The sequence below is a fragment of the Metarhizium album genome (genome assembly GCF_000804445.1).
Source record: "Metarhizium album ARSEF 1941 chromosome Unknown scaffold_32, whole genome shotgun sequence".
NCBI classification, from domain to species: domain Eukaryota; kingdom Fungi; phylum Ascomycota; class Sordariomycetes; order Hypocreales; family Clavicipitaceae; genus Metarhizium; species Metarhizium album.
Window position 1 is genome coordinate 194,164 of NW_024467606.1, and position 12,983 is coordinate 207,146.

At 54.4% G+C, this 12,983-nt stretch overlaps 5 protein-coding genes across 5 annotated transcripts; 2 read left to right on the forward strand and 3 right to left on the reverse strand.

Moving 5' to 3' along the window:
• Positions 1–3,908: 3,908 nt before the first annotated feature.
• Positions 3,909–4,913, reverse strand: MAM_07540 (37S ribosomal protein S9; the record flags this gene model as incomplete). The annotated part of the gene is made up of 2 exons (XM_040826338.1): positions 3,909–4,000; positions 4,085–4,913. 2 exons carry the CDS (start codon positions 4,911–4,913, stop codon positions 3,909–3,911), a joined length of 921 nt encoding a protein of 306 aa, XP_040675700.1.
• A 325-nt stretch (positions 4,914–5,238) lies between these two features.
• On the forward strand, positions 5,239–6,879 carry MAM_07541 (elongation factor 1-gamma; the record flags this gene model as incomplete). The annotated part of the gene is made up of 4 exons (XM_040826339.1): positions 5,239–5,268; positions 5,338–5,524; positions 5,795–5,843; positions 5,901–6,879. 4 exons carry the CDS (start codon positions 5,239–5,241, stop codon positions 6,877–6,879), a joined length of 1,245 nt encoding a protein of 414 aa, XP_040675701.1.
• Positions 6,880–7,321: 442 nt separating this feature from the next.
• MAM_07542 (phosphoprotein phosphatase) lies at positions 7,322–8,287 on the reverse strand (the record flags this gene model as incomplete). Its single annotated transcript, XM_040826340.1, has 1 exon — positions 7,322–8,287. One exon carries the CDS (start codon positions 8,285–8,287, stop codon positions 7,322–7,324), a length of 966 nt encoding a protein of 321 aa, XP_040675702.1.
• An 865-nt stretch (positions 8,288–9,152) lies between these two features.
• On the forward strand, positions 9,153–10,175 carry MAM_07543 (pre-rRNA processing protein; the record flags this gene model as incomplete). The annotated part of the gene is made up of 2 exons (XM_040826341.1): positions 9,153–9,371; positions 9,435–10,175. The coding sequence occupies 2 exons, from the start codon at positions 9,153–9,155 to the stop codon at positions 10,173–10,175; spliced, it is 960 nt and encodes a 319-aa protein (XP_040675703.1).
• A 371-nt stretch (positions 10,176–10,546) lies between these two features.
• On the reverse strand, positions 10,547–12,604 carry MAM_07544 (ABC1 protein; the record flags this gene model as incomplete). Its single annotated transcript, XM_040826342.1, has 1 exon — positions 10,547–12,604. One exon carries the CDS (start codon positions 12,602–12,604, stop codon positions 10,547–10,549), a length of 2,058 nt encoding a protein of 685 aa, XP_040675704.1.
• Between the last annotated feature and the right edge of the window lie 379 nt (positions 12,605–12,983).

Genomic DNA, 12,983 nt, shown 5'->3' on the forward strand with positions numbered 1-12,983 from the left:
TCTAAAAACCTATAATATTTTAGTAAAAATAACAGCAAAATTACTACCTTTCTAGTATACTATTAAAGTAATGCAAAGAGCTAGATAAACTTTAATATATTTCTTAAATAGCTATAATAGTTTAATTAATAAATAAGCAGCTATTATATTCTTCTTTTATTAAATAACTTTAGCGCCTACTAATATACTATAAATAAAGCTATTTTTATAGATATTCTTGCTAATATAATAGTTGTTTTTCTTCTAGCAAATATAATAAGCTTATATTAACTAATAGACTAAGGAATTATTAATAATCTTAAGGTCTACAATTAAAAGCAGTAGCTATAGTTTATAGCTAAATTAGCTTTCTAGAATATTAACTTAATGCCTTAATTAACCTTATTAAAAGCTATTATATAGCTTATATATATATATAGCATAATAGTATAAAAAAAGATACTATTGCTAATTATTAAAGGAAGTTAAAGCTGCTTAGCAATATTTATAGCTATAAGTGCTAGCTAAAGAATTAGAATAAAAGCTGTTAGTTCCTTCTTGCTATAGCATGCAATATTTGCATTTAAGGCGTTATAAATATTAGAAATATTATTAATAGTAACCTTAATAACTTTATTAAGCTCTTCTATAAGTATATTAATAAGAGCTATAACAACCTAATTAATAATATTATAGTAAGGTTTTTATAAGTCTATTCTCTTAATTTTAAAGACATTAATAAAGAACTTAAACTACTAGTAATTACTATATAAAAAGCGTCTAAGGTAATTAATAAATTAATTCTCTTTAAAGAATAATATAAATCTATTAATTTTAAGCTTTTTTAATAGCTTTAACAGCATTAAAGGCAGATTTAGCACAATTAGCAGGAAGCTTGCAAGGCAGCAAAGAAATAATAATCTCTTAATATATACTTTATAATATTCTTAGGTATAACTGCCTAGTAAATTTAATTAAAGGTATAAGCCCTATAATTGTTGCATCTTAACAATAGTTGCTATATTACAATAAAAAAAGGCTCACAAAGGTTATCGTTATAGAGGTGGTTTACTGTACCGTCTACCACAGGCCAACTGGTTCGTCGGCCCTTTTCAGCCTCATCGAGACCCACGGGTCCGAGTTGGCTGACACAGGCCGCAACGACTAGTCGCGATACGAACCCAGTTCACGACAACAAAGACTCTGCTCCCAAACCGCTGGCCTCTTGGCGGCAGTGGACGCCGTTTTACTTGGTTCCACATCACGCGACCCGGTCGGTTCAGTCGCCGTGCTCGGTACAACGTAGGATGATGGCGCAAGGTTGGTGGTATCAAATTGGTTACGCTCTGCTTCATGCGCGCGTCATACCAAGCACATCCACGCATGCGCACGCAAGTGGCTCGGGACGCGCTCGAGATGCCAATCTACTTGTACATCTGACTACTGACTGATCAGCGATAGACACACACGTCTGTCTGCAGCCGCCACTACAAATAGAAGAGGGCCTTTTTAGCTTCTCCCTCCATCCAAGCACAATGCAAGCCCAGCAAGAGCCGCCAACGTTCCCAACGTCCCAACCACCCACGACACGTCCCGCATTGACCGCAGGCACCGCCGCTGCAAGGGCTTCCTTTGACAAAATCCCTTGGCAACCTGGCAAGCTCACAGTTCAGGAGGAAGCTAGAAACTAACAGTTGCGAGTCTGAGACGAGAGGGCCGCAGAAAAAGGGGGGGGGGATTCACACTGTGACGGCCATCCTTTTTCTAGAAACCTTTTTTCCCTTCCTTATTGCTGCTTTTTCTTGTCATTGATCTTAGCCCTGCCATCAGTGCGCTCACAAGGAAAGCAACTCCCACCACCTGGGCTTGGGCCGGTCGACCAGACCCTTGATTATTTGTTATATATATATATATATACTCCGTATATACTCCGTATATACTCCGTATATATATAATTTTTGACCCCGGTTCCACAAGTACCGAGATGTGGTTTTTCCTTTCTTTCTCTTCCCTGGCAGGGTCGGCGCCCATCATCTCCCGCAGCACAAGACCAACCAGACTTCAACCTTGGCGCCGCCTCCGCATCACACCTGCATAAGGTTCGCAAGCCACGCATCTCGCCGCCGTTATGCGCCGAGAGGCGGGGCGGGGCGGGAAAGCTCGAATGGTCGAATGGTCGAATGAATGGTCTTCAAGTTCACATGCGAACAGAGGACACCCCCCGTTTCCCAGACCAACTCAAACTCCGCCTTCACAGCACTGTCCGTCTACATGTACGTCCGCGTCCGTCGCCGGTGTCGGGCACGTTCATTTCGCGCTACACGACTCGGTAATATGGCACGAGTGCTCCGTAAAAGCCATCTGAGGTCTCGCGACGCGCCGAGGGGAGGTGCATGCTTGTCTGCAAACTTGGCGGCGCGGCCAAGCGTGCGGGAAAACAACACCGTGGTGGTGGTCCAGAGTGCAAGGGACCGCGTGAAGACGTGGCCCCCGTCAGGAAAGTCGCGGACGCGCCTGGCGCAGTCATCGCCAAAAGCACGCCCACGGCCGCCATCCTGGGGCGTCCCTCGGATCTGCATTCGGGGCTCTGGCACATCTCGATTAGACGAGGCGTCGCTGTCTGGCCGGCTCGGCGTCGTCGTTGCGCGCGTTGCCGCCCGTCACAATGCACGGCATACATGCGTACACGCGTACGTGCATACAATACTTCATACATAGTACTTGGGCCTGGCCTCTTGGTGCACCATGGCAAGCTGGGTTTCTGCATCTTAAATACTGCCTTCCTTTACCTAGGTCCAAGTAGCCAACAAGGTATAAAGGCAGGTCGGCAGGCGGGATCGCAACTTTCCAGCCTGAACAGAACAAGAGTTGCAACGATTTGCAGTACCTAGCAGCACATGATGACATCTTGGTGCCGGATTCTCTCCTCCATGTCGCTGACTGAAAACACAATACCACCATGACTCGTTCGTCCTCCTGGGCGTCGAAGGATTTCCATTTGCTGCCATCTGCCCTGCTCCAAACGCTGCCAAGGGCCACCGTTGGACATTTCCATCTTTGTATTTCAACATGGCTTGTGTCAGCTGTACAAGTCACCCGGCACCTTGGAGGCGTACGCATTTCTTTCCTAATACTCTGACGCACGAAGCGACCTGTCACAAGGTTTGCCACTGCTGGTCTGGTCGCAACTTGGACAGACTGGCCGGACCACTCGCCCAACAGAGCTTTATTGGGCACGGCCGTGATATCGGCCAGCAATTCCGCAACCGAAATCCGTTGGCTGCTGGGATGCTCTGCCGCACCGTTTGCGCAGTCGTACCCTTCCACATATAGATAGTCTGATGCTATACATGTCGCGGGATAATCTTCGTTGCAGCGCAGGAAAGGAATTCCAGCCCGAGCTAGGAGAACCAACATACAGAACGACCAAACAAACAGCGGGCGGCCAATGGCCTCCACGGTCAAACTGTTGCTGCCTGGTCGGGTGACATCCTCGCACAAAGTGGCCCCTCGGAATAAATGCACCCGCTCACTGTCGCTAGTTATCCAATCACGCATACGTCACAATGCTATTTTTACGGCGTTCAGGACGATGCTGCCGTGTTGAGGGCGCTGGTACATGACCAACGTCTCGGTGACAGAGTGTGCCGCCGACTTTGCCATACCGCGCATCCCTAGGACGGGCTGGGCACCGTGGAGATGATGGTCAGGGTATTTTTCATTTGCGGATGCCGTCACGACGGCTGATATTTCCATAGTACATACTCGGGTAACTTTGTCCCGGGAGACGTTGTTTTCGCAATCGAAGCACTTAAAATACATGAACGAGCTCGTGGGATAGCCCGCCAAGCCGTTGCCGGCGAAACCTTGCGGCGACCGAGGAGGAGTGAGGTTTGGAAGAAAAAAAATTGAGCCGAGAGAAACTTTGATTATCGCTTGACCCAAGCCGGCATCTTGCGGGCCTTTACGTGGCCGTGCTTCTTCCTCTCAACAGTTCTCGGGTCCCTCGTGATGCATCCAGCTATGAAATCTGATTAGTATGCGGCCTCAGAACCACGGTGACTGTGACCGTGGGCTCGAGAAACCGGAGCAGTGCGTATCATACCTTTCCGTAGGGCCGTCTTTAACGCTGGCTCATGAGCGACCAAGGCTTTGGCCACAGCAAGCGTTATCGCCTCAGCTTGTCCGGTGGTGCCGCCACCTTGGACGAGAACCCACACGTTATACTTGTCCAGCCGCTCCGTTGCGGTGAGAGCCCATACGGCACTCTCGCGGTCGTGGACACGGCCAAAGGCCTCGTTCAGCGGCCTCCCGTTGACCAGCACCTCCCCGCTTCCTTCGACGACAAAAGCGCGTGCCGTTGACGCCTTACGCTTGCCCACCCCGACGGCACGGCCGAACTTGTCAACGGTAATCGGGTTGGGCATGTTGAGAAAAGGATTGATATCTCGCGCAAACTCCTGAAGGGCCGCCTTGACTTCCACGGGCCGCAGACTGGGTTCGATCAGGTTGAGTCGTTTGGCTACGCGGATCACCTTTTGGTAGTGCATAGCCTTGATGGGTTCGCCCATTTGGGCGCGCATCTCTCCCAGCTTTGTCCATGGGACCTGTGGCGCTTCGCTGGGTGCTACCGTCGGAAGGTGATGGTATCGGGTCAACAGATTCGATATCCGGATGTACAGGTCGTTGAACTGGGGTTGTCTGGAGAAGTATGACGGAGTCGCGGGAACCGTCCGCGCGTGTGTAACGCCCTGATAGGGCATCTGAACAGATTCCATCAGGTCCGCAGCGGTGGCATCGTCGTGTGTAGTGGCAGTCTTGAGTGTGCGGATGAATAGAGGCGCTGGCAGCTTCCAGGCATGCTGGCGCCATTGCGGCCTCGCAAGCTGTCTCGGACATCTCAGATGCCGCATGGCATTGGAAACGGTGGCCATAATGACACGTCGCCGTCGCAATCGCACAATGCCGCCACTTGTCGTTGCTTTTCCCTCTCGATCAGAACTCGGAGTCTTCTTGAGCCATGACGGAAATCGAAAACTTGGCGCACCAAGGAAGCTCTGCAAGACAACTATCACGTGCCGATAAGATTGACGCCACCAATCAGCCATGATTCCTAGTCCAGCCACGTAGCGAGGGGCAGTTGGCGGTTCGACGAGCTCCCCAATTTTTTTTTTTAAAATTTCCTCGACCCCTCTCGTACCCCGTTCATCTCACTTGTCTTCCTCAGCATCACCTTCACATTTTCGAATCTCTGACAAAATGGCTTTCGGCACCCTTTTCACCCATTCTGTGCGTCAAGTCTCGTGTGCGTCTATCGGTCCCCGAAGGCTGTCCTCTAACCATTGGACATGATTGTAGGACAACCCCCGCTCCCTCGCCATCAAGGCGGTCGCCAAGGCCAACAACCTCGACCTCAAGATCTCCGAGGTTGAGTTTGGCAAGCCCACTGCTGAGCACCTGAAAGCCAGCGGACTTGGCAAGATCCCTGCTTTCGTTGGCGAGGATGGCTTTACTCTCTCAGAGGCGATCGCCGTCGCCATTTATAGTAGGTTCTCCCTGCTTTTCCTACGACTGTTTCTCAGCCTAGTGCAATCCGTAATCCCTCCCAGCAGCACTTACTTAGTATCTGGGTGTTGGAGCTCGTGCGTATGATGACTTAGCTTTTCATTTTATACAGTTATCCCTGTCTGAAATTTCTTTCTTGGGTGGATAAAGCCTAACTTCTGATCTCTGCCTAATTGCCTTTTGAAATTGGTTAATGGAGTCATGGATCCTCAATCTTGGCGGGATTAGACGCTAACATCGTCTGCAATAGTCACCTCCCAGAATGAGAAGACCACCCTCCTTGGCAAGACCAAGCAGGAGTACGTATTTCTCTGAGCCATTCGTTCTCCAGATTCCAGTTGCTAACTGCCCGCTAGCTATGCTTCCATCCTGAAATGGATGTCCTTCTTCAACCACGAGCTCGCCCAGGCTTTCGGCGACTGGTTCCGACCGCTTCTTGGCAAAGCTCCCTACAATAAGAAGAATGTCGAGGATGCCGCCAAGGCCGTTGCCAAGGCCGTCGACGTCGTCGAGAAGCACTTGCTCAACAACACGTTCCTTGTTGGCGAGCGCATCACTCTCGCTGACCTGTTCTGCGCCCCTCTTCTCAACCGCGGCTTCCAGTACTTCTTTGACAAGCAGTGGCGCCAGCAACACCCCAACACCACCCGTTGGTACGAGACTGTTGTCAACCAGCCCATCATCACTGCCGTTGCCAAGCCGCTTCCTCCCCTGGAGAAGCCAGCCTTGACCAACGTCCCTCCCAAAAAGCCCGAAGCTCCCAAGCCGGCCCCCAAGGCTGCTGCTGCCCAGGCCGCAGCCGACGCCGAGGACGATGAGCCTGCCCCTGCTCCCAAGCCCAAGCACCCCATTGACCTTTTGCCCCGCGCCACCTTCCCCCTGGATGAGTTGAAGCGCAACTACTCCAATGCCAGGACTGCCGACACCATCCCGGAGACCATGAAATGGGTCTGGGAGACGGTTCCTTTTGAGGAGTACTCCATCTGGCGTGCGGACTACAACTACAACGATGAACTCAGGATGACTTTCATGTCAAAGAACCTCATCGGTGGCTTCAATGAGCGAATGGAAGCCTCCCGCAAATACGTTTTCGGAGTGGCTTCAGTCTACGGCAAAGACTTCGACTCCGTCATCCAGGGCGCCTTCATCATCCGTGGCCAGGAGTTCGAGCCTGTCTTCAACGTCGCTCCCGACTACGAGCAGTACACCTTCAAGAAACTCGACCCTAAGAACGCCGAGGACCGTGCTTTCGTTGAGCTGCAATGGGACTGCGGCAAGCCAATCACCGTCAACGGCAAGGAGTACGAGCACGCCGGCGACAAGGTCTTTAAATAAACTCTGGGATGTAATTGACGGCATGAAGCGATGATGATTGTGGAATCGAAATGGAATGGAGGGTTACGAAAACAAAAAATAGCTTGAGAAGGCAAGTATGGAATTGATGCACGCTGCAACATGAATGCTATGAGAGCCTCCAAGTCAGGCGCAGAAGCTCGTTTGTCAATGGTGAAATGAGCAAATGCAAAGTCGACTCGACCGGATAGAACGCTTGCCCTGTAACTGGCTGTATTGTGATGCGTTTGCCGCGTAGTCTATAAAAATGGGTATCGCAAAATGGACCATCCATACTCCGTACACATTTACTGTTGGCCGGGCCGGCTTGAGTTCGATTGCGTCACGCACGCACACCCAGGCTTGCCCAGTGGGCACCAAAACCCTCGCGGCACACCAAGGTCACTCATAACTTATAAACAGCGAAGGGTGCGAACAAACACGCCTAAGACAAGGTGTACTGGGGGTCCAAGGCGAAGGGGTTCAGGCGCATGTACCGACTGACATCGGCCTGGAAGCACAGGGCGTTGAGGTAGTCGTGGACCTGGGGCAAGACGTCGGGCAGCTCGGCCTGCAGGCCGGAGAACTCGGGGACGGGCAGGATGTTGTAGGGCTCGCTCCGCCCCTTCTCGCGCGAGTCGTCGACGAGCACCGTGTTGGACTGGTCCCAGCGCCCGGCGCGGGCGGCGTCGGGGTGAGCCGCCCTCACCTGCGGGCTCTGCCAGACGGTGGAGAGCCTCTTGTACACCTGGACGCGGGCGTCGTAGTCGTCGGGCGACAGGCCGAGGCGGTCGCGGGCCCAGATGACGACGCAGCGTCTGCACTCGGCGGGGGTGAGGAGCTGGGCGACCATGCTGTCCACGTTCTGGGGCCGCGCCGACGACCAGATGGCCAGGTGGAACGCGTCGAGGCAGTACCTGAGGAACCTTTGGGCGTGGGGGCGCTGGACGAAGTGCGAGGGGCGCCTGCGCGACGGCCGGTAGAGCAGCGTGCCGTTGAGGTCGAGGATGACGAGGATGCGGCGCGGCGCGGGGAGGAGGGCCGGCGGCAGGAGGGCCTGGGCTAGGTAGCGGCCCGAGGGGGAGGGGATGCCGCCGGACGCGCGGGACGGCGGGTGTCGTGGGTTGAGGGCCTTGGCGTCGCTGTCCGAGGAGCTGCTTCGCGTCAGGTTGGCTGGCTGGCGGGTGTGTGCTTTGATGTTTGACGGGACGGGAGTGAGGGGAGCGTGGACTGACGCTTGGGGGGGCTGGACGCTGTAGAGGCCCCTTTTGCCCGTCTTTCGCTTGATTCCTTTCTTGGGGGCGGGTTCTGGCGCGACTGTCTTGTTGGCCAGTCCTAGGGCGCTTGCCGGGGCGGCGAGGGACGACGTGAAGGCATTGATGGCGGTTTGCTTGAGGGACGGCGTCTTCATGGCGGCGGAGAGGACGCGGCCTGGGAGGCCTGTAGCCATTGGCTTGTGTGCTCTGATGTCGATGTGAGGGTGGTGGTGTGGGAAGCTGGATGCTCTGTGGGCGTCGGCCAGCCGTGGATTCGAGCTCGAGTCTGGCGATGCGGCTGGACGGTGAATGAGTGACGAGTGATTCGTCGCGTCGCACGTGCGAGGGCTTCCTCGTGGGTGGGGAGCGCGGAGCAATACGTACCCATCCAAGGTCTAAAAGTGTATGAGACTTGGTCTTTTTTTTTTTTTTTTTTTTTTTTTTTTTTTTTTTTTTTTTTTTTTTTTTTTTTTTTTTTTTTTTTTTTTTTTTTTTTTTTTTTTTTTTTTTTTTTTTTTTTTTTTTTTTTTTTTTTTTTTTTTTTTTTTTTTTTTTTTTTTTTTTTTTTTTTTTTTTTTTTTTTTTTTTTTTTTTTTTTTTTTTTTTTTTTTTTTTTTTTTTTGGAAATCGTTTTACTCCCTGCCTTAGGCATTTACATCGAATACGCGCACCGCTCCGTAGACAGGCTGTCAGGAGATCCGGGATGCTTTCTTTTCTTGATACCGTGCCGACTTGTGCACAGCATCTTTACATAAATTGACTGCTGCACTGATATCACAACCGTTTCGGGCCAGTTCATTGGCGCGCTTATTATTGGGCCTTTGGTTTGGAACATCTCTCCGACGACGTTTCATGTTGAAAACCTGGTGTAAAAACCGACAATCCCACCACCGGGCAAGGAGCTGCTTATCGATAAGCACGCGCTCGCATGGAAATGAAATAAAAAAAGCCCCATCTTCCCCAACCGACAGTCCTGGCACTGCAGCCGAGCGTCCGACACACACTGCAATTCACCACACTATGCCGCCGAAAAGAAAAGTGCCGTCACTCGGCCTCGAGCGTCGGGTGCGAGCAAGACGCGAAGACAGATGGGAGCCGCAGCCAGAATCGGAACAAGACCCTTCTGATGACGACGGGCCGGCCACGGCGGGGATCAGCCGTCGCCGCAGCAGCGACGAAGACGACGACGACGACGACGACGACGACGAACAAGACGACTCCCAAGGGAGTGAAGCAACGGTACATTGGCGCCGGAAACCCCATCACCGTGGCGCGCCCGACGTTCACCGCTGACGCGCCCAGAACCAGTCCGACGACCAAGACGACGACACGCCCACGCCCAAAGTCGACCTGAAATCCATCTCGTTCGGCGCCCTCGCCCGGGCACAAGCCTCCCTCCCCACGCCGGCCCGGAAACCCAACACCCCCCAGCCGTCCTCCCAGCCCTCCCGAGAGCCCGGCAGCTTCCGCTCCAAAAGGGCCTCGACGACGGCGCCCCCCCGACGCTCCTCCAAACACGCACCCCTCGAACAGAGCTCCAAGCGGCCCGTCAGCCGCATGCGCGGCGTCGTCCCCGACAACCGCCTCAAGGCCCGCGATCCGCGCTTCGACCCGGCCGTCAGCCGCATCGGCAAGCTCGACGAGGCCAAGGCCCGCCGGGCGTACGCGTTCCTCGACGCCTACCGCGACAGCGAGATGGCCGACCTGCGGGCGCAGATCAAGCAGACCAGGGACGACGGCGCAAGGGAGACGCTCAAGCGGCGCCTCGCGTCGATGGAGTCCAAGAAGAAGGCCCGCGCCGCCAAGGACGAGCAGGACCGGCTGCTGGCCGAGCACAGGAGGAAGGAGAAGGAGCTGGTGGCGCAGGGCAAGGCGCCCTTCTACCTCAAGAGGAGCGAGCAGAAGAAGCAGCTGCTGCTGAGCAGGTACGACAAGATGAGCGAGGGCCAGGTGGACAGGGCCATTGAGAGGAAGCGCAAGAAGGTCAGTGGGAGGGAGAAGAAGGAGTTGGACGGGCTGCATAGGCGGCAGAGGCAGAGGTGAATCGTGCCTCTGTCCAGCGGCGGGTACGGTGCGGTGCAAGCACAAGTAGATTGCGGCTTAGATGTACTTGGCGAGACGGACTCTACAGTGCTCTCGCGACGAGATTGCGTTTCACGTGCCGCCTCGCAGCGCGTATTTGTGTTTCCTCTTCCGGGGGGGGGGAGGGGTGTCCCAATTTCGGTCAATCTGCGCGCATGATCTGGTGACGCTTTTACAGCTACTAGTCAGGGTCGTGGCGGTGGTCTTTCATTTAGCTACGCTGTGCCCTCCCCTTCCGAGTTTGTCTATTTGCCCTCCTTGTCGTGCAGCTGTGCCGTCTATTTTTGTTCTATTGTACACGCCGTGTGGGAGGCACCTCGTTCTCCTCTGTTCTAGTTGACGTATCCTGACCGCTGGACGCTGTCGGCAAACATCTGCTTGCAGGGGACCTTGCTGCCCAGCCTGGCGCATAGCAGGAACGCGCCGCTCAGTTTGCGGTGCAGGCTGTACGTCTCCTCTGGCGGAGGGGCCAGTCGTTCCCTCAGCATCACCGGGATGAGAGCCTTGACTCTCTCCGTGATGGTCTGGTCTTTGAAGTCGTACACTTCTGGGGCGGACTGCATGAACGGCTCGGCGAGCGTCAGTATGGACTGCGTGTGCGCTGCGAGCATGGTCTTGCTCTCGTGGCCGGTCAGGTAGCCCAGACGCTCGGACAGGTCCTTGATGGCGGCGCCGTCGGAGCGCGACGCAGCGTCCAGGAGCTGGACGTACTGCCGGACAAAGGCTTCGGGGTAGTCGCGGGAGGCGCCGAAATCCAAGAGCACGAGCTTCCCGCGCCGGGCGTCGTACAGGAAGTTTGTCCAGTTGGGGTCCGTCTGCATGAATCTGAACTCGGTGATTTCCCGGAGGCACAGACGCATGACTTGCGTGCCGATCCAGTCGCGCTGTTCCGGGGTGAAGGACGTGACGCGGGTGACGCCCACGCCGTCCATAAAGTCCATGGTGAGGACTTGCCTGCCGCAGGCCTCCAGGTGGACGTTTGGTGCCGCAAAGACGTTGTGCTCGTCCCTGAGCAGCTCCCTGTAGCGGAGGGCGCATCGGGCCTCGCGCTCGTAGTCGCACTCCCAGCCGAGTTCGACACGGGCGTTGTCGATGGTTTTGTCGAGGTAGAGGCCCTTGGGGAGCAGTTTTGTGGCGTTGAGGAGCATGCCGAGGTTGTCAAGATCCGAGTTGATGGAGTCTGCGACTCCGGGGAACTGGATCTTGACGGCGACTTTTTCGCCGCTCGAGCGAAGAGTTGCCTCGTGGACCTGGCCGATGGATGCGGCGGCCGTGGGCGTCTCTTGAAATTCGCCGAACAAGTCGCGCCAGTTCGGGCCCAGGTTGGTCACCAGGACCTTGTCACGCTGCCAGGCAGGCATGTAGTCTGCCCTGTCTTGCACGCGCTGCAGGACTTCTTGGATGGGGGCAGGGAGCATTTTTGAGTCTTGAAAACTCATCATTTGCCCGAGCTTCAAGGCGGCTCCCCGCATTCGCGACAGCTTCGCAACCATTCTTTCCATATTCTTGCCGCTCAAGAGGACAGACCCTTGGCCGCCACCCCCAAGGGCTCTGCTTACACTCTCAGTCACGGCCCCCCCCAGCATGCCAGCCGCTAGGCCGCCGTAGTTCCAGAGGCGACTGAAGCGTGTCGCTGGAACTTTGGACTCCCGGAGAGCGTAGGCTGGCGTGCTCGGGGCTTCGACACTGGCCACGTTATGGGCCAGTTCTATGTTCTCGTGGCCCAGCTCCGTCGCCTCGGGTTGCGTTGGTTGCTGAACGGGTCTCGTTGATATATCTGAAGTCGACTGCGACTCGGCGCCTCTGGCACTCGAGCGTGAAGGGGTCTTTTCTTCCGGCGTTGCTTCTGTAGGTATCGTAGGCGGCGGTGGAGGCCAATGCCGCATAGGATGGTCCTTGGCTGGACCGCCCGGTGGTGGTGTCGAAGCTGCGTTTCCCTTCCGTACCGCGCTCAGTACGTTTGAGCCTCGAGTGGTGTGAAAGACGTTGATGTCGACGCCTTCTGGAAGGTCCCTTCTTTCCGCGGCAACCCTAAGGGCCTCTTGTCTCTGCTGGGCGGCCTCTGCATACCCGTAAGCAGCACTGCCAGCCCCCCGCGGCCCGTCGGTCCCTATTTCAGGACCTTCATTTGCGGATCGAGGCCGACTTTGCTCTACAGGCTCAGTTGGCTGCTGGTCTCGGTCGCGTCCTTCCTGGCCGGGACGCCTGTTCTCAGGTTCGCTTCGGGCGGCCGCGGCGGCGGGATTCGCATCTCGCCATTTGGTAGTGATGTTTGACGTTTTGCTATATGCGTCAAGCTGCCGTGATCTCAAGGCTATGTGCTTGGTAGCTACGGATCGCGAGGCGCTGAGCAGCGCTGCAACATCAATGGCCAGGTCTGCGAGCCTCATGACCGCTTGAAGGCTACGGTTGCCGACTGCGCATCGATACCTGAGCTGTGGCTGGCGATATGACTGTTTTTATCGAGTCGGGTTGAGAAGGGCGACAGCTTGGTGCTCGGAAGTGGTGGGTAAGGAAGGGCGTTTCTCTTTTTGGGCCTCCCATGGCAATATGCAGGTAAGCGAGTGCCGACTACGTCCACATACAACATATAGTACGTCATCAGAGGAACGTGCTTTGCGATTTCGCTTTCGAGTTTGATTTCCAATTTGTTTCAATGCCAGATTTCCGTAATTGAAGCCAACTCCCCTCTATTGGTAGCCTAATCCCGTGTCACACCAAACCCACGTCTTAATAATCCCGAGGTCTTTTCATTCCCATTCAACGCCG